At 40.5% G+C, this 20,238-nt stretch overlaps 1 protein-coding gene across 1 annotated transcript in view; it reads left to right on the top strand.

Annotated features, from left to right (window-relative positions):
• The first annotated feature begins 533 nt into the window (after nucleotides 1–533).
• LOC131060631 (uncharacterized) overlaps nucleotides 534–20,238 on the top strand; it is a 44,361-nt gene continuing 24,656 nt past the window's right edge. The window contains exons 1-2 of the mRNA XM_057993953.2: nucleotides 534–641; nucleotides 768–944. Of these exons, the coding sequence (XP_057849936.1) occupies nucleotides 825–944 (120 nt within the window). The 5' untranslated portion in view covers nucleotides 534–641; nucleotides 768–824. The remainder of the gene's footprint in view (nucleotides 642–767; nucleotides 945–20,238) is intronic.

Genomic DNA, 20,238 nt, shown 5'->3' on the forward strand with positions numbered 1-20,238 from the left:
AAAATTTCATTGTATGAAGGAATAAATTTGAACTAAAAAGATAAGCCCACAACTACAAATTTATCTTTTGATAGAACACAAATCAATTGCAAATATTGACACATTTTATCTAAGAAGCACTATTTTTTGAACATACACAATTTAATTCTAGAACCTTCTCCATTTTACACCTACTCTTGAATCACAAAACTAATTACCACTTCTTATTTATTAAATTATATTTTTCTAAATTAACATATACATTTAATTGATTTTTAATACCTTACTATATTTAATCAATTAAATATAGACTAACAAAACTATTTATACTTTATATTTAATCAATTAAATATACCTTACACCTACTCTTGAATCACAAAACTAATTACCACTTCTTATTTATTACATTACATTTTTCTAAATTAACATATACATTTAATTGATTTTTAATACCTTACTATATTTAATCTGAAACTAATTATACCTATTAATTACTCATTTATTTAATCTAAGGAAAACTTATTTTCCATATACTAAATTCATCAACTTTTAATTAAAAACCTTGGTGTTCATAAAGTGGATAGAGAAAACGTCAACATTCCTTGTTGCTAGCAGACTCATTATTACAGGACAGTAATGGAAGTGGGCCCTAAACAACAGAGGTAAAGGGCATGGATATGCGATCTTCCCCATTTCAATGCTTTTACAAACATAACTTGTTGAGTTTCAGCATTGTCTACGTTGTGGTTTCCAAAGGAATGCTAATCGGATTTCACGCTAACCTGTAGGGTAAGTAAGTCTTAGTTTTCGATTTGAGATTCAGCTACGCTTTGCAAAGACGGCAAATGGCAAAGGTGGGGGCTGTTATGTTCTCGATTTTCAGTAAACGAAATGTCGGTCGGATGGGCTGCAGACTCTTGAGTTCTGACAACCGCACAGAAGCCCTTATTCATGAATTCAACAAGGTCAGTCCTTTTATATATAAAGATTCAATACTAATGAAAAATGGTTTTTTTATTAATAGCAGAATTCAGTATCAATGGGTTTCTGTTTCTGTGACAGTTGGGCTAAAGTGTTTTATATGATGGTAGTGTACCAAGCCCTTTTTGGATTCTGAAGACAAAAAATTGTAAACATGGAAGGAACGGTCTTGGATAGAGTAACACAGAAGCGTTAATTACCTTTTATAAGTTTATCTTCATTTAGAAGCCTTGGTTTAGATGAGACAAGCCCAAAGTTAGACTATATTGATTCAAAATATATGCAATTTAAACTCTTGAAGACCATCTATGACTTTGAGCCTTCTGCAGCCGGAATACAATTTTACGAAAGCAATTTAAAGGACACGATTCTCCCACATAGTTTATTATATCTGATTACCTATTATGCTTAGTTTTCTTTCTAACGCTTAACTTTAGCTATTTGTTTACGATTTTCCGTATCTCAGAAAACAATTTGATCATTGAATTGCTCTTCAGCCTCTAACTTCAAAATATCTGAAATAAAAACTTAAAAAGAGAGACAAGTTGTAGGATTTTTGCTTACTAACTATAGAACCTGAATCGCGAAGTCTTCCAATTGTAGGCATTTGTTAACTAGCTGGGATGAACATATCTTCTGATTAGACTCAACGGATCGGAAACATAATAAGTAACCCAATGCAACATTCTATAACATCAAAGTAAAGGTGGACGAGTAATATACCGGACAATTACAGCAAGATAGAATGATAAGTTGTCACTAATTACTCAGATCAGGTTCTCCACAGAATGACAGAATACTCCCTTACAGTGGTAAAATTACAAGGCAGCATATACATCGAGGCAGCATATGTTTAATTGACAAGTCTGGGGTGTGTATATTTTTGCTACATTGTCTTTCGTTCAAGCTTTGCTACCTTATTGGTTGAAATCATTTTCAATCAATCATATGAAGCCTAATTACAGTTTAGGCTTTTACTGTCTAGCATGTATTCGAAGCGTAGCCAATTCAAATTATCCTGGTTTGCAAAATAGATTATTTACAAAATTTATGTTATAACTTATAAGCATACTAGCAAAAAACTTACTCAAATAACCTACTATGGCAATAAATCAGTATACCCAAAGATGAAGATTTTTTCAGTTAATTTAAAAAATATAGGGAACCCAGAAAACACTTGGAAATTCAGAAAAAAAGGAAAAAGTACTGCTTTTACATTCAAAGGCAATTTAATTGAATAGGGGTAGATAGAGTGAAAGAAAATGGGAGTTTACACATCATATTTTGGAATATTTTTCATCAATTATTAAATCGCTGATTATCTTGTACATCACATGGTACATTACTAAATAGTTTGACTTCAAAGTTTGAACTTAAAAATCAACAATCGACTGTTTATAAAGTCAACCTACAAAATATAAGGTAAGCAAGAGCCAATTACTCTTGCTGCTACAAAGTATGCTGTTACACTACGGGGCTATAAATTGTGATGATAAATCTCCTAAGTTGATAAATGTCATCAAGATCACACTTGGCATCTCCTGAGATAGAAACTCCTTCTCATAAAAAACTGGCTCCTCATCATTTGCGATCCATTCGGAACTTGGCTGTAATGTCCCTTTTCTGGATCATTCAATATTTTGCCCTAAATTCACAAATCCAAATGAGACGTAGAATGCAATACAGTTGGAGACATAATTCTCACCCAAGAATAAGACAAGATAAGTCTGTTTTGGAAAGCTGCAACCAAGTTAGATAATTATGTAGGTATAATTCATGAGATACATCCATTTCTAGGGTTAAGGAAAATATATATTTATAACACATAACAAATCTAAATGATTATGTGGGGGTTCTGTTGACGTGTTTTTTATGACAGTGTCCAACATAGAATAAAGTTGCCCAACGGTCACTTCACTCTCTCTTGATCAAAGTGCAATTGCATGCTGATATTGTAGGAGAATCAGACAATCGACTCCAAGGTTCCTTTATGCTACGGGTGTGACTCAGTTGGCTGATGTGATTGCTGGTAATCCAAGGGGCCTTACGTATGTCGAAGAAATTTTATGCAAGCTCAAGTATTTATTGACACGGATGATTTGCAACGAAGCTCTAAGTTTTAGATTTTTTCAGATTTTGAAATATGCAGAAAGTAAATAGGAATAGGGCAAAGGAAAACTAGACTAAAGGGGAATCTAATCCTAGGAACAAGGAGACGGGATAACTTGCACAAAATCCAACCACGCTTCGCTTTGCCAGCAACGCACAACTACACGAAGGCGGTGCAATCTTCAGGGGGTGTGTTTGAGGATTTTCAGATCATCAAGAGAAACCATCAAATCGAACAACTTCTCTTGATAACCGAAGTTAAACTTACACATAAGACGGAGGCTCAGGCTAACTTTGCACGGTATGCAACAATCAGTTGCATACCAAAAGTATGAGCACGAATTTGGCGACAAGCGATCCTATCAAATCCAGTTCGTCTAATAGCATGAAAACAAATCTAATCTATGAAGAGAATGAGACCATGCGAGTTCCAAAACAGCACAAGAACACACCAACAATTGAACAATGTATTAAGTGTTTGCTTCAAAAAACTCTTAGCAACAATCTCTGACGATAGTCTCTCCTGAATCTTGCACGTGAAAAATGAAATGTTTTTTTTCAACTTATATAGAATTCCCAAGAGGCATCAAATTAGTAATTGCATTTATGGCGCGTCATACTTTACTTAATTACTATGCCATGCAAGGCAATCTCTCATGCGTGTGAGTTCAAATTTAGAACTTTCCTTAAACGCTCCAAGTCATGCGTCATACTTGGAAGATTCCCCCTGCCAACTCATTGATTTCATTCTTTCCAATTCTAAAGGATCTTTCTTAGGATTTGCTCGATTCCACTCCAACTTGCCATTTCCTGCTTTAGAAGGAATTTTCATGCCTCTTCTTCACATCCCTATTTTTTAGGGATCTTCCTAAAATTTAGGAGTCAGGGTCATTGGATGGGGAATTTCGTCTCGATTCTGAATCTATAAAAATTTCCATATTTGGTCGGGATTTGATGTCTAAAATAGCATAACTGAAAATTCGCCCGAGGGGAATTCTTCTTTTATTCCTCCTTGACTTCTTGGATTCCGTGCCTTGGGCAAAATTTCAAATTTTTTGCTTGAGTGAAATTTTTTCACTACGCCAAGGATTCATGAATTTTCCCTCTGTGAATGGCTTTCTCAATTCAGCGCCCCAGCCCAGACCTGGGCGCATTTTCAACATGTCCATGGAGAGGTGGAAAATTCCACTTGTGAATTCATTCCTCATTTTGGCGCCCCAGCTCTGACCTGGGCGCATTTTGGAGATGTCCATGGAGAGGTGGAAAATTCCACTTGTGAATTCATTCTGGGTTTTAGCACCCCAGCCCTGACTTGGGCGCATTTTGGCCATGTCCATGGAGAGATGGAAAATTCCACTTGTGAATTCATTCTAGGTTTTAGCGCCCCAGCCCTGACTTGGGCTCATTTTGGCCATGTCCATGGAGAGGTGGATTTTTGCACGTGTGAATGACTTCATGAATTCAGCGCCCTAGCCCATACCTGGGCGCATTTTGGCCATGTCCATGGAGAGGTGGATTTTTGCACGTGTGAATGACTTCATGAATTTGGCGCCCGAGCCTTGACTTGGGCGCATTTTGGCCATGCCCATGGAGAGGTGGATTTTTGCACGTGTGAATGACTTCATGAATTTGGCGCCCCAGCCTTGACTTGGGCGCATTTTGGCCATGTCCATGGAGAGGTGGATTTTTGCACTTGTGAATGACTTCATGAATTTAGCGCCCTAGCCCATACCTGGGCGCATTTTGGCCATGTCCATGGAGACATGGAATTTCCTGCTTGTGAATGACTTCCAGACTTAGAATATTTTGGCCTTCCACTTCAGGGATGATTCTTCAGATTTAGCCATTTTAGACCCCTGCCTGTCTGCTTTCAACTTTCCAGATTTAGAAGTGATTGTGCATGTTGATTCTCCGCTGTCTGCTAGCCTGATCCTACCACAAATAGACTTTCCCGAAATAGAAACTTTCCAAAATGTCAGAGTTAGAGCCCAAGACAAGACGCAGGATGACTTACTAAAAATAGAAATTTACTAAAAATTGAAATTACTAAAAATAGTAAGTTTGATTTTTGGCAAAATGGCGACATTCCGGGACTCGAAAAAATCCCCAAAAAATAGGGACTTTCTAAAAATAGAAAGTTGCTCCGTTTGGGCTCAAATTTCACTGGGAGGTCCCTTGAAGGGTCCTGATTGCAGTCGTATGCTTAGTTTTCCCGAAACCCTAACAAGAACCCCTAAAATCTAGGACAAAAGGCAAAACCCTAGAAAAAGGACGAAACAGGCCCTAGACCTCACAGAATTTGCTTGACAGAGAAGCAGATTAACCCTAACTGACTCCCAAACATCCGTAACGCGGAGAGATTGAAGAGATTGCCACTGACACACACAAAAACGAAAGCCAAACGACCAAAAGGGCCTAAAAGTTAGGGGGGTCCCTATCTGGGATGGGGTGATGTGTGATTAGGTCACAACATCTGGCGACTCCACGGGTGAAGTGTTGAGAAACACTTCAGGGTTTGAACCCAGAGTAAAATTCAAGTACGTAGGTATCAACCTTGTTCCAGGAGATCATCAAAAGCTCTTAGAATTAGTTATGGCAGGCTAGTGGTATCTGTACTTCAAAAGCATCCGGGACATTGCCTCGCTGCCAGTCAGGCGTCCATAGCCCCGACGAGGTTGTCTCTGGAATTCCACGAACATAGCTCCACTGCCGGCCGGGTGTCCATAGCCCCGGTGGAGTTATCCGCACACTCCCAAAGCCAATATTTTGATATTTCTTTTTATTTTTCATCTTTCTTTTTTTAATTGGTATTTCATTTTGTTCCCGTCAATTCCTTTGGCTCATAGGTGGTGAAGCCTACTATGGGTTTGGAGATTCCAGTGGCGCTGAAGCAAGACGTAGAGTTTTCACCAACCATAACTTTTCTCAAAAGATCTGAATGACTCAGGACAGGGGTCCGGGTACCGTGGAAAAGATAGGCCAAATAACACCACCACCCCACTGACAGACAGAGACTCCAAACAATTCAGGCCACTCCAAAACCCTAGACCCTAAGCAAGACCACACGAGCGGACAAGCTCGAGGGAAACCGGCACCGAAGGCCGCAAACCAAAACCAAAGCAAAAGCAAGCAAAACACACCAAAAGAAAGAACCCAAAAACCCTAGATTAATATGGTACAAAGAAGGCTTCACAGAAAGGCCTATGATTGGAAATAATGCTTGGGGAACTGTCCATTGACGGGCAATGGGACGTCCTCCCCGATCAAATCCTTTAATCTGAATGCATTATCCCTGAGGATCTCGGAAATTTGATAAGGACCCATCCACAGCTTGTCGAATTTGTCATGATCACCTCTCCTCTCATGAGCCTTGTCCTAGTACAAAACCAAGTCGGAAATCTGGAAACATTTGACCTTGGCTTGTTTGTCCCGATCAAATCCTTTAATCTGAATGCATTATCCCTGAGGATCTCGGAAATTTGATAAGGACCCATCCACAGCTTGTCGAATTTGTCATGATCACCTCTCCTCTCATGAGCCTTGTCCTAGTACAAAACCAAGTCGGAAATCTGGAAACATTTGACCTTGGCTTGTTTGTCAAACCATCGTTTGACCACTCCCTGATGCTTTGTAAAGTTGTCTAGTGCTTGGTCTTTCTTCTCCTCGAGGTGTAACAACTGTGAGAGACGTGTTTGAATCCCATCTTCACCATCCAAATATTCTTGCAAGAATTGCAAAGTCGGGATTCTCAGTTGGATGGGAAATACCGGATCTTGTCCGTAAACTAGGTGATAGGGAGAAGTTCCCAAGGAATTCTTCACTCGTGTCCTGTCTGCCCAAAGAGCGAACCTTAGCTGCGTGTGCCAATCCTTGGGGTTCTTGTCCAACAGCTTCTTGATAGCACTCAACAAATTCTTATTTGTGGATTCTACTAGCCCATTTCCCTGGGGATAGTAATTCGAAGAGAACTTCAATGTGATTCCATACTCGAAGGCCCAGTTGGAAAACTTTAATGATGAGAATGCAGGACCATTGACACACACCAAGGCGTGTGGACATCCAAATCTTGTAATAATGTTCTCTTCAAGGAATTTGATTACCACATCAGAGGTACACAGCTTTAGGGCTTGGGCTTCGGACCACCTGGTGCAATAGTCTGTGGCGGCAAGAATGTATTCCTCTTGTATAGGACAGCTCCTTGCAACATCTCAAGTATATTCCTTCATGATTCCTCTTGTATAGGACAGCTCCTTGCAACATGTATTTCTGGCTCTTCATTCTTAATGCCCTTTTTTGGACCGGGTTCAATTGCGGAGGGCATTTGTGGTTTAGTAGATAGAAAACAACCTCATCATACCATTCTCCGGGAGACACCTCTTCCAGAATATAAGTCTGTTGTATAAGTCCAGGCCCTGTTGTGGCGATTGTCTGGGCCAATGCTTGGCCTCAGACTATTTTCATTGGTTGTATCTCAATATCATATTCTTGGATTGTGGCGACCCACTTGCCTCTTCTCTCACCCAATTCATTTTGCATTAATAGAGTCTTCACCGCTGCATCAGGGACAATGGCAAACACCTTGCTTCTTAATAAATAATGTCTGAACTTCTTAATACTCTTGACCAATGCATAGGCCTGTTTCTCCACGTTCGGGTACCTCAACTCTGCGTCTTTCAATGGAGAACTCATAAAAGCAATTGGGTGTTCATCTTTCTCTTCGTTCCTCTAGGTGAGGACTGCCGCGCAGGTATGTTCTGAGGCAAAGGAATACAAATAGAAAGGTTTGGTATAATCGGGGCTGACCAGGATCGGGGCATTGACAATGGCTTGCTTTATTTCTTCAAATGCTTGCTTTGTTGGAATTGTCCACTCGATCTTTGCTCCTTTCTTCAGCATATCGTTTAGTGGCTTTACGATTTCAGCAAATCCAGTAATGAACTTCCTGATGAAGTTAATCTTACCAAAGAATGACTTCAATTCTCTTTGACTGGCGGGCAAGCCGATCCTGGAAATGGCCTCAATGCGATTCGGATCTATAGAAATCCCTTTCTCGGAAATAACATGTCCAAGAAGTTTCCCTCCAGTAACGCCAAACATACATTTCTTGGGATTCAAAGATATCTCGTACCTTCTACAGCGTTGGAAGATTTTCCTCAGATCATCCACATGATCTTCCCTTCTTTTGGAGAATACTGTGAGGTCATCCATGTAGATTATTATGCACTTTCCCACTAAATCACGGAATGCTATGTCCATTGCCCTCTGGAAGGTGGCTCCTGCATTGATCAAACCAAATGGCATTCTGCTGTAGGCGAAGGTGCCCCACTTGGTGGTAAAAGCTGTCTTCAGTCTGTCCTCTTCCTCTACCAGAACTTGGTTATACCCAGAGTACCCGTCCAGGAATGACATCATTTGAGATCCATTGACGATTTGCAACACCTCGTCCAAAGATGGCAGGGGGTAGTTATCCTTCTCGGAAGCCCTATTCAGATTCCGGAAGTCTATACATAACCTTATTTCTCCATTTTTCTTCCTCACTGGAACCAGATTGGCGACCCATGTCGAGTGCCTGACTGGAAATATTATCCTTGTTGAGAGCAGTTTCTTAACTTCTTGATAAATCAGCGGCTCTAGTAATGGATTCACAGGCCTCTGTCTCTGCCGGAAGGGTTTGCTTCCAGGCTTTAATGGAATTGTGTGGGTGAAAAGGGAAGTATCATATGTTTTCAAATCCTCGTATCCCCACGCGATAACATCAGAGAATTCTTTCAGGTTCTTTAAAACTCCTTCCTTTTCTTTTGTGGTGCAAACTTTCCCAATGAACACGTTCTTTGTTTGCCCATCTTTCCCCAAGTTGACAGCTTCGCATTCACTTCCTTCTGTAGTTTGATTCTTGCTCAACCTATCAGGATCATAGAGTCTTTCCATCTCAATCATTCCCCGGGGAATAGTATTTGTTCTCAAGTTCATTATTCCGTTGACATCAAATTCTGCTTCTTCAAGTTCCTCTTCATCAATTATCTGTGTCGTAAACACCTCTGAGTTTGTAAGAAAATCCAAGATGTGCTTATCATCTTCGAAGACTTGGAAATTTGTAACGTTATCTGGCACGGAGGGAACTGAAGTTAATTCAACCGTAAATTTCTTCAAACCTTCCATGGCGAGGGGTTCCAAGGAACTGGCTGCTTGAGCCAATGCATTAGCAGCCTCATTGTCACCTCTGTGTATCGTCTTGATGTTGAATGCATCAAAACTCTCAATCAGGTCCCATACTCTGTTACGGTAGCGGCACAGCCTTTTGTCATGACAAGCATATAATTTTCTTATTTGCCGCACCACAATCTGTGAATCTCCCAGCACGTGCAAGGTCTTTGCCCCTTTCTGGATTGCAAGGAGCAATCCATGGACCAATGATTCGTATTCAGCTACATTGTTAGTGCAGGGGAATTGCAGCCTGTATGCCGCCAGGTAAGCTTCTCCAGTTGGACTAATTAATTCAATTCCAGCGCCACTCCCATTCTTGGATTTGGATCCATTGAACCTTAAGGTCCACATTTGATTAGCATTTTGGATTCGGGGTGGTTGAAGAGCTTCTTTCTCCTTTTCTTCTTTTTGAGAATCCTTGTGATCTGGAACTACCCTGGAAGGGGCTCCAGGATTACTGGTCTCTACCATATTTGCTATCGCTGGATTCGAGGGAGCCACTTTTACTACTTGTTCAATAGCAAGTTTACACATCTCGCAGGTAAGTTCTGAATGGAAGGTGTTATGGATTCTGCACCAATTGGGTAGCAATAGATCACGGGTGCCAATGCCTTTGCCCAACTAGGTTTCTTGCTCTAAACTTCTCATGACGAACTCTCTGAAACTGTCAAACATATCTTTACCTCCACCTGGCTGTTCTTCAGGATCATCTTCAACAAGAATCTCCGTGGAATCAGGCATTTCTTCTGTCCGTTCCATCTTTGTTGAGCCATGCAGCATCAAAATCTCCTCAACTTTGGGCCTGTAAGTACCCAAGTCGGTCTCCAGAAACAGGATCTCATTGCCTTCTCCATATTCAGTGATCGTCAGGCACAATTTGGGTGTGCTATCAATTCGGATCTGGTTGGGAACGCCCTTCCATGGAAGCCACATGTGGGAAAAGTCGGTAGAGATATATCCATTTAACTTCCTCGACCAATCTCTACTTAGCAACATGCCATATCCGTCCGGGATATCCACTACTGAAATGTCAATACAACTCTGCACCCTAGGGTCAGCGGCCAATTGCATGTGGATGTTGTTGAGCTCCCCAACAACGGGTACTTCAGTCTTGTCTAGCTGTGTGACCTTCTTGTTTGTATGTAAAGGCATTATCCCGAGTTTCCGACACACTGCCAATGGCATTACGTTGCTTGAAGCACCAGAGTCTATCAGGCAATTGTGTAAGAGTTTGCCAAAAATCCTGACAGAGCCCAGGAAAGGAGCAGGCTCATCCCTTCCAGTGTAACAAATTGTGGGCTTCCTTCTCTGTTCTCCGTCGTTGATAATTTCTTGGTTCCTCGCCTTTTGCTATGAATCTTGTCTTGTAGCTAGTGCTTGGATGATCTTTGTAAAGGTTGGCTTTACAGGTTCACTAACCTTCTGAGTTGTTTCTTCTTCCCTTGTTACAGGGGTATTTTGCAGGGCTGGTTGAGTTGTCGCAGGATGCTCTTGTGGATCACAGGGAGAACTCTGCACCATTCCGATAAAGCTTGGGGGCTGTTGCGGAGCGTTGAATGCATCGGGAAAAACTTGTGGTACATCCTGAACAATATTTGTGTTTGATGCCAGGTTTGAATTGTTGGGCGTATTCCTTTGAATGTTCGTCATGGCTTGCGGGACACTCCTAGGTACTGGAGCATCACTCAGGCTTCCCAACAACAAATCTCTCATCTCAGGGATTTTCATTAATTCGAACAAAGGTAAGCTTATCTTAATCTTCTTGAACTCTTCCAGAACGTAAGAGCTTAATCTTTTTAATTCCTCCCTGGGAGGATTATCTGGTTGTCTCCTTTCTGCAGGTTGAGCGGATGGTGGGACTCGTTCATTCTGAGGAGCAGTTGTTTGTCTATACTTTGGTGAATCCTTTGGCAGACCAGGAACGTTGTTGGCGTTGGGATTGGGCGGAGTTGAGAAATTGTTTGGAGGGATAGAAGACGTAAGGGGCTCATGGTTCCGATAATTTCTTTGATATGCCCTTGGGGCGGCATTTCCATTTGTTTGTTGGAGTGCTTGAACCTCGCCAACCGCCTCCACTAGAACACTATTATTCAAGGGAGGAAAAATGTATCCATCTTTAACCTGAGGCTTATCAGGCAAGGCTTTTGATAATCCTTGATATCCTGGGGTCTCCACAGGGCCATTTGCTGATGCTGGTGGGAATCTGTAAGATCCCTGTGGTGGCATGTAGTCTTCAAATTCAGGTGGAAATCTGAAATCTTCTAGAATGAGGGCTTGGTCATATCTTTGTGTCGGGACTATCTCATATCCCATTGTTGGAGGATTTTCAGGACCTTCGGAATTCCTCATTTCTTGCCGGAAAATATCAGCAGCTACTTGAAATTCATGACACTACAGCTCAGAATGCTGATTGGTATTGTGCAGCCTACACCAGGTTGACAGGGCAGCTTCTGCAAGAAATATCTTATCTGCCGGCCTGTTGTCGGAGGGTGGCGGATTGTCCAGTGGTGAAGGCACACCCCCATTATTTGGTGCTGTGTTCCATGCTTTCTTATGGAATCCTTGATTATTATTGTTATTTTGAAAACCATGATTGTTGTTTTGATGCCTGGTATTATGCCCTTGATGGTTTTCATGATGGTTCGGAGGGTTATTATGGTAGCCTCTGTTGCCCCCTTGGTATGGCTGATAATTTCTTTGCATGCTTTGCATCTGGTTATTCTGATTTCTAAGGTAACTCACTTCAGTAGATAGCTTTTTCACTTGCTCTATCAATTCTTTCATATCATCCCTTTCCTCTTGGGTTCTAGATGGAGTGGCTGTGTTCTGCAGATAGACCAGCTACGATGGCGGGGCCTGTGATATTGGGGCCCCTAGATGAGGCACCAACTGGTTCGCTGGCGCGGGTACTGGATTAATAGCAGGGAGATAATTTGCCACACCAACTTGTGGATTATAAGGCATCGTTCCTGCAGCAGTCGCTGGTGATTGTAGGCTAATCTTGAAAGCTTCATCATAGGCCGACTTCAAACTTCATCATAGGCCGCCTTCAAATCAGCGGGGTTGGTTTGCTGGACAAACATAGAGGTGAAACAATCCAGCGCAGCATAGTATATATTTCTGGCTGCTTCATCATTTACATTATAAGGGGAGCGTAGCCTGGAGTAGGCTCTCTGGAATGTGTTGTTAAAGGCGCCAATTGGCTCCCGTTCTTGTCTCCTTACTTCGATAAATTGCTGATACACTTCTGCTGGGGAGACAGGCAATCTGAACTTCGCCAAGAATGTGTCTTTCATTTGTTGCCAAGTTCCAACAGAATCCACCGGCAGGTTGATGTACCAATAGAATGCCTCTTTGCCCAAAGAATATGGAAATAGTCGACAGGCGACATCCTCGTGTTGGATATCTCTATTCTGGAGAGTATCTTCAAACACTTTAATATGTTCTTCAGCAATACGATTGACATCGTTAATGTAGAACTTGGTGCAGAAATGCTCTGGATTCTTTGGCATGTCATGATATGCGGCAAAAGAAGCGAGCAGTGAGGCATTCACAGGACGCCAATTCAATCCCGGGACTTCTTGTTGTTGTTGTTGCTGCTGCTGCTGGTGTGCCATCGCAAGTATCGGATGTTGCTAAACAACTAGTTGTGTTGGTGCTTGAGTGAACCTTTGTTGAATACCCGCACCAGCTACTCTTGTTATTGTACGTTGTGATGGTGGGGTCTGGAACAAACGGGTCAAATCTTTGACACTTGGTGAACCTTGACTTGAGGATGCGGTTTCCTTCTTCCCATGTCTTGGCTTGAATGTAAGCTCTTGGAATTCCTTCGCTCCCGGGGTAGATCGCAGAATCCTTTGATGTCTTTCTGGTGAGAATGAATTAATACGCTCCAGCTTCTTGGATCACTGGAGGCGGAGAGCACGTGGAGCAAGTGGGAACCTTTGGTTGAGCAAATCTCTTTCAATCTCAACGGCGATCTCAATAGCCTTCTCTCGTTCTCCTTGCAATACCAGCCGAATTTCGTTGTACTGTTCCTTGCTTCTACTTATATTTTGAGCAAAATTAGCTAAGTCAGCAATGATATCCTCCTGATGATCGTGAAATCCCAAACCAGGCTGTAAAACAGGAGGTGAACTTCTAGTGCCAGGTAGCACCATCTTGAGTCATAACTTCCTCTTCGAACAATAAAATTTCTTCTTCAAATGAAATAATGCCCTCCTTCTAGTGCCAATTCTGTTGACGTGTTTTTTATGACAGTGTCCAACATAGAATAAAGTTGCCCAACGGTCACTTCACTCTCTCTTGATCAAAGTGCAATTGCATGCTGATATTGTAGGAGAATCAGACAATCGACTCCAAGGTTCCTTTATGCTACGGGTGTGACTCAGTTGGCTGATGTGATTGCTGGTAATCCAAGGGGCCTTACGTATGTCGAAGAAATTTTATGCAAGCTCAAGTATTTATTGACACGGATGATTTGCAACGAAGCTCTAAGTTTTAGATTTTTTCAGATTTTGAAATATGCAGAAAGTAAATAGGAATAGGGCAAAGGAAAACTAGACTAAAGGGGAATCTAATCCTAGGAACAAGGAGACGGGATAACTTGCACAAAATCCAACCACGCTTCGCTTTGCCAGCAACGCACAACTACACGAAGGCGGTGCAATCTTCAGGGGGTGTGTTTGAGGATTTTCAGATCATCAAGAGAAACCATCAAATCGAACAACTTCTCTTGATAACCGAAGTTAAACTTACGGAGGCTCAGGCTAACTTTGCACGGTATGCAACAATCAGTTGCATACCAAAAGTATGAGCACGAATTTGGCGACAAGCGATCCTATCAAATCCAGTTCGTCTAATAGCATGAAAACAAATCTAATCTATGAAGAGAATGAGACCATGCGAGTTCCAAAACAGCACAAGAACACACCAACAATTGAACAATGTATTAAGTGTTTGCTTCAAAAAACTCTTAACAACAATCTCTGACGATAGTCTCTCCTGAATCTTGCACGTGAAAAATGAAATGTTTTTTTTCAACTTATATAGAATTCCCAAGAGGCATCAAATTAGTAATTGCATTTATGGCGCGTCATACTTTACTTAATTACTATGCCATGCAAGGCAATCTCTCATGCGTGTGAGTTCAAATTTAGAACTTTCCTTAAATGCTCCAAGTCATGCGTCATACTTGGAAGATTCCCCCTGCCAACTCATTGATTTCATTCTTTCCAATTCTGAAGGATCTTTCTTAGGATTTGCTCGATTCCACTCCAACTTGCCATTTCCTGCTTTAGAAGGAATTTTCATGCCTCTTCTTCACATCCCTATTTTTTAGGGATCTTCCCAAAATTTAGGAGTCAGGTTCATTGGATGGGGAATTTCGTCTCGATTCTGAATCTATAAAAATTTCCATATTTGGTCGGGATTTGATGTCTAAAATAGCATAACTGAAAATTCGCCCGAGGGGAATTCTTCTTTTATTCCTCCTTGACTTCTTGGATTCCGTGCCTTGGGCAAAATTTCAAATTTTTTGCTTGAGTGAAAGTTTTTCACTACGCCAAGGATTCATGAATTTTCCCTCTATGAATGGCTTTCTCAATTCAGCGCCCCAGCCCAGACCTGGGCGCATTTTCAACATGTCCATGGAGAGGTGGAAAATTCCACTTGTGAATTCATTCCTCATTTTGGCGCCCCAGCTCTGACCTGGGCGCATTTTGGAGATGTCCATGGAGAGGTGGAAAATTCCACTTGTGAATTCATTCTGGGTTTTAGCACCCCAGCCCTGACTTGGGCGCATTTTGGCCATGTCCATGGAGAGATGGAAAATTCCACTTGTGAATTCATTCTAGGTTTTAGCGCCCCAGCCTTGACTTGGGCTCATTTTGGCCATGTCCATGGAGAGGTGGATTTTTGCACGTGTGAATGACTTCATGAATTCAGCGCCTTAGCCCATACCTGGGCGCATTTTGGCCATGTCCATGGAGAGGTGGATTTTTGCACGTGTGAATGACTTCATGAATTTGGCGCCCGAGCCTTGACTTGGGCGCATTTTGGCCATGCCCATGGAGAGGTGGATTTTTGCACATGTGAATGACTTCATGAATTTGGCCCCCCAGCCTTGACTTGGGCGCATTTTGGCCATGTCCATGGAGAGGTGGATTTTTGCACTTGTGAATGACTTCATGAATTTAGCGCCCTAGCCCATACCTGGGCGCATTTTGGCCATGTCCATGGAGACATGGAATTTCCTGCTTGTGAATGACTTCCAGACTTAGAATATTTTGGCCTTCCACTTCAGGGATGATTCTTCAGATTTAGCCATTTTAGACCCCTGCCTGTCTGCTTTCAACTTTCCAGATTTAGAAGTGATTGTGCATGTTGATTCTCCGCTGTCTGCTAGCCTGATCCTACCACAAATAGACTTTCCTTAAATAGAAACTTTCCAAAATGTCAGAGTTAGAGCCCAAGACAAGACATAGGATGACTTACTAAAAATAGAAATTTACTAAAAATTGAAATTACTAAAAATAGTAAGTTTGATTTTTGGCAAAATGGCGACATTCCGGGACTCGAAAAAATCCCCAAAAAATAGGGACTTTCTAAAAATAGAAAGTTGCTCCGTTTGGGCTCAAATTTCACTAGGAGGTCCCTTGAAGGGTCTTGATTGCAGTCGTATGCTTAGTTTTCCCGAAACCCTAACAAGAACCCCTAAAATCTAGGACAAAAGGCAAAACCCTAGAAAAAGGACGAAACAGGCCCTAGACCTCACAGAATTTGCTTGACAGAGAAGCAGATTAACCCTAACTGACTCCCAAACATCCGTAATGCGGAGAGATTGAAGAGATTGCCACTGACACACACAAAAACGAAAGCCAAACGACCAAAAGGGCCTAAAAGTTAGGGGGGTCCCTATCTGGGATGGGGTGATGTGTGATTAGGTCACAACAGGTTCAACCATATTGAGGGCTGAGATGGGAGAGACATGATAGGGTGCGCTAAATATCCCTACCCTAGGCCCAAGAGCGGAAACTCTATCCCCCTTTGCCTCATGTGGTCCTTAACCATGCTCATGAGGTGGTGTACCTAGTGGAGCTTATACACCATTACCCTCTACCATGCCATCCTTATCTCCTCTTATGATTGAGGATCCTTTCTAGTTCACCTCAACAACTGACCAATATAGGGTTCGTAGGGGAGACTACAATAGGGTGCCCTTAACTCGACCCCTAGGCCCAAGAACAGAATCTCTGTCCCCCTTGGCCTCATGTGGTCCTTAACCATTCTCATGAGGTGGTGTACCTAGTGAGGCTTGTACGCTGTTCATAAATAATGTATAAATTATTAAATGCATAGATATATGTATATTATATTAAATAATATTAAATATCTCCAACTATATAATATGTATATACTAGGTTCATATACTATTAAATGCATAGATATATGTATATTGCATATAATAATTCATGCATTCATTAGATATATACATTCCCATCCACATACAACTATTATAAATACATATATATTTAATTATTATCTATGCATACCACAAAAAATAGATATCTTACTAAGATCAGGTCTGCTGCATATGAATGTCTGTGCTTGATTTTATGTCATCATCAGTTGGATCGATTGCTTGGTCCTTTCCCTCAAATGAGGACCCACCTTATATATCTTTTAAGTGAGACAGATGGACACATCCATTTTCAAAGATCACCACCTTGCCAAAGGAGGCGTCTCTTCTAATGACTGCTGCCTTTCCTTAACTCGTGACCCCTTGAGACATACCATTTGTAATGTCCCCTTTTCCATTGCCCTATTTTTTTTTGCCCTAAAATCACAATTCCTAAGTAAATTAAGGAATGAAATAGAGATTTCATTTACCAATTAGATCCTAATTAAGACCCCTCAATCATGTTAGATATAAAATCGATCATTTCTACTAGGGTTAGGGACATTATCTTAATCACTATTGTAAACTACGTAATATGCACGTGGGATTCCTTTAAGGTTCTACCCAACAACCCATTGTCATTATGGAGCACCTCTTGGGAGATCATACAAGGCCCCTCGAGCCATTCCATCCAACTCAGGAGCATGGAATTACATCCGTTATTCGGCCTCCCAGCTCCACTTGGGGTGTTTCTATCGGAATGGCTTCCTAGCTACTTGCATTCCTCATATGCACTATTTCCACTCCATAATGGGACGACAGATTGGATGAGAGCTTTAAAGGAATCGTTATACCTTTTCTAGTATGCATAGACAACATAGTAGCAAGAATAACAAAATATATATAAATCTATATATATATATATATATATATATAGAGAGAGAGAGAGAGAGAGAGAGAGAGAGAGAGAGAGAGAGAGAGAGATTGTAGCGATATGTGCTATCTATGTGGTAGCAATTTCTTAGGTTCCCTGTAGAATCAAACCCGAATTCTTTGTCACTTGTCACTATCATGGTAGGCGAGAAGTATAAGGGCACAACAATGAAGAAATTGACATTCTTCACACATGTTTTAGGTCAACGACATGGGAAGGCTTAATACTGCTTTGCTTTAAGTTAAACGTCCCAAGGGAATTGGGCCATGCATTCATAAAATATCAACACAAGCTAGAGCGCAATGACAAGGAGCTTTGGTCAACAAGAATTGGGAAGAACATGGAGCCCTTTGCCGTACTCAAAGCCGCTCCTACTCACGAAGGGCACGTCTAATTGAATCTGTCATGCATGCAGCCACCTCTATTATAAGGTCACTTAGAGCAACCATTTCCTAGACATATGACTCCTACACGCTTGGAGTGACACACTCACACAGACAAGCTTGTCTTGATCAACATAAATAATGTCTCTTGAGAAGGGACCACATTCTTTGAGAGCAAGAAGGAAGGTTGGAGCTAAATATCAGTCAGGTTTAGGTAGTAGGAACCTGCATAAATAATTTTCCTTGAGCAAGGTCCACATTTTCTAGGGAGAGGAGGGAATATTGGAGCTAAATATTGTTCTTACATCGATTGGCATTTTTTAGTATTTAATGATAGAGCACATTCTTTGTGTTGTTGAAACATAATCTTTAAATTCATCAAATGATACTTCAACAAGCTATGCAGAACTCAGTCACCCAAGACTATCTCAATAAACTTATGCAAGAAATCTTTGAGAATGCCATTTGATTGGTTGACTAAGACATGCCGGAGCATTAAGAAATCCAAAAGGCATATTAGTTTGATAAAAAGCCCATTTGTTTGTGAGGGCTGGCTTGTTCATATCATCTAGGTGGTTGCAATCTTGGAAATAGACAGAAAACTCATTGGTGAATGAGTTGAATCTGCAGCTTGCGACAAGGTCTAGTATTTCTTCAGTGAATGAGATAGGAAAAAGATCTTTGATTGAAATCCTGTTAAGTTTGCAAAATCAATAAAAAGTAGAGCTTTCCATTCTTTGTCTATACTACTTCATGTGGATTGGTCCATTCATTGCTTTCATGACTGAAAAGCTCCATATTTCAATTATTTATTAACTTCTTTCTTGAATCCGTTCCTCAGGTCATGCAAAATTCACTTAGGCTCCCATGCATGCTGGTGTATAACATTTATATGCCTTGTTATGCAAAGTTTCACTTAGTTTAGCTTGATGGGCTAGGTTAGAATATTTCATTTATGCAAATAATATGATTTGTAGTCTTCATAATTTATAATATCTACCTTAGATAGTTGAACTAGATGTCAGTCCTAGTTAGTATCCTAGTCCACAACCTTGTTCACTACTCAATTTAACTCAATGTCAAATTAAATGATAGAGTTTGCTAGACTTGTTTAATGAGTTAACTGTAACATCCTGTTATTTTTTATTATTTAAATAATGCATTAATAATCATTTTTGTCTGATTGATTAAATTCTCAAATGAAATTAAACACTAAAATAATGAATATGTAAATAATAATGATTATATGTTAATGACATGATGATTTGAATTTAAATTAAATGTTAGTATAGCATGATGTTAGACGGTTACTTATAGCATTTCTGATTCCATTTATAACATGATTAAGCTACTAATGGCTCAATGAGTGTGACAGGATATAGAAAGAAAGAAAGTTATGCAAGTATGACCAAGGACGAGAACATGACTGAGGTAGGAATACTTAGCAATCAGGTAAAATATAATCAGGAAGGGACACTCGTGTGCACTACATAGGTCATGTAGTAGATGCATTTGAATGACAACAAGTGTTTTTAGAGTGACTGATAAGCTTATGTATCATGGACTTTTCATTGCTTAAAAACATCATAGAAGAGAATAAGAATTTCTTGCCATGTTTCGTGATCAATGTATTCATACTTGATTGTTCTGCTTCAATGACAGGTAAATACCAACCTTCTGCTTCTGGATATTGTCTTATCATTATTGAACATAATGCAGAAAAATGAATAAAGCTTCTGTAGCAAACGCGTATAGGTGTATCCATATTGTCATAGACATATATTTAATATATGCTCATATGTCTATATGCTTAAATCACATAAACCCATATGACTATATATTGTGTACATGTATGACAACATGAACACACATACTCATAAACATCTAGAATTATGATATATGTTATGTAATGCTTCTTTTATGCATTTTGAAATACATGACTACATCATTGTATATTAACTTATATGTATATATGTATATGTATGTTAAGACATACACATACATACATACGTATAGAGGTATAGAATTAACATCTTATTGCCTTTTCAACCTTATCATAACCATTCAATCCATCTTATGGTTATCAGCCAGCAATAATAATACTTGACTTATTGAATATTTGAGTAACCAGCTTGATGGTAAGCATGATCGATTCTTCAACTTCAAGAAAACAGTCAGTAATCAATATGGAAAGTTGTAAAAACACATAGTTGTTTCTAAATGAAAAAAAAAACGCCTCTATTACGCGG

The sequence above is a fragment of the Cryptomeria japonica genome, chromosome 5 (genome assembly GCF_030272615.1).
Source record: "Cryptomeria japonica chromosome 5, Sugi_1.0, whole genome shotgun sequence".
NCBI lineage: Eukaryota > Viridiplantae > Streptophyta > Pinopsida > Cupressales > Cupressaceae > Cryptomeria > Cryptomeria japonica.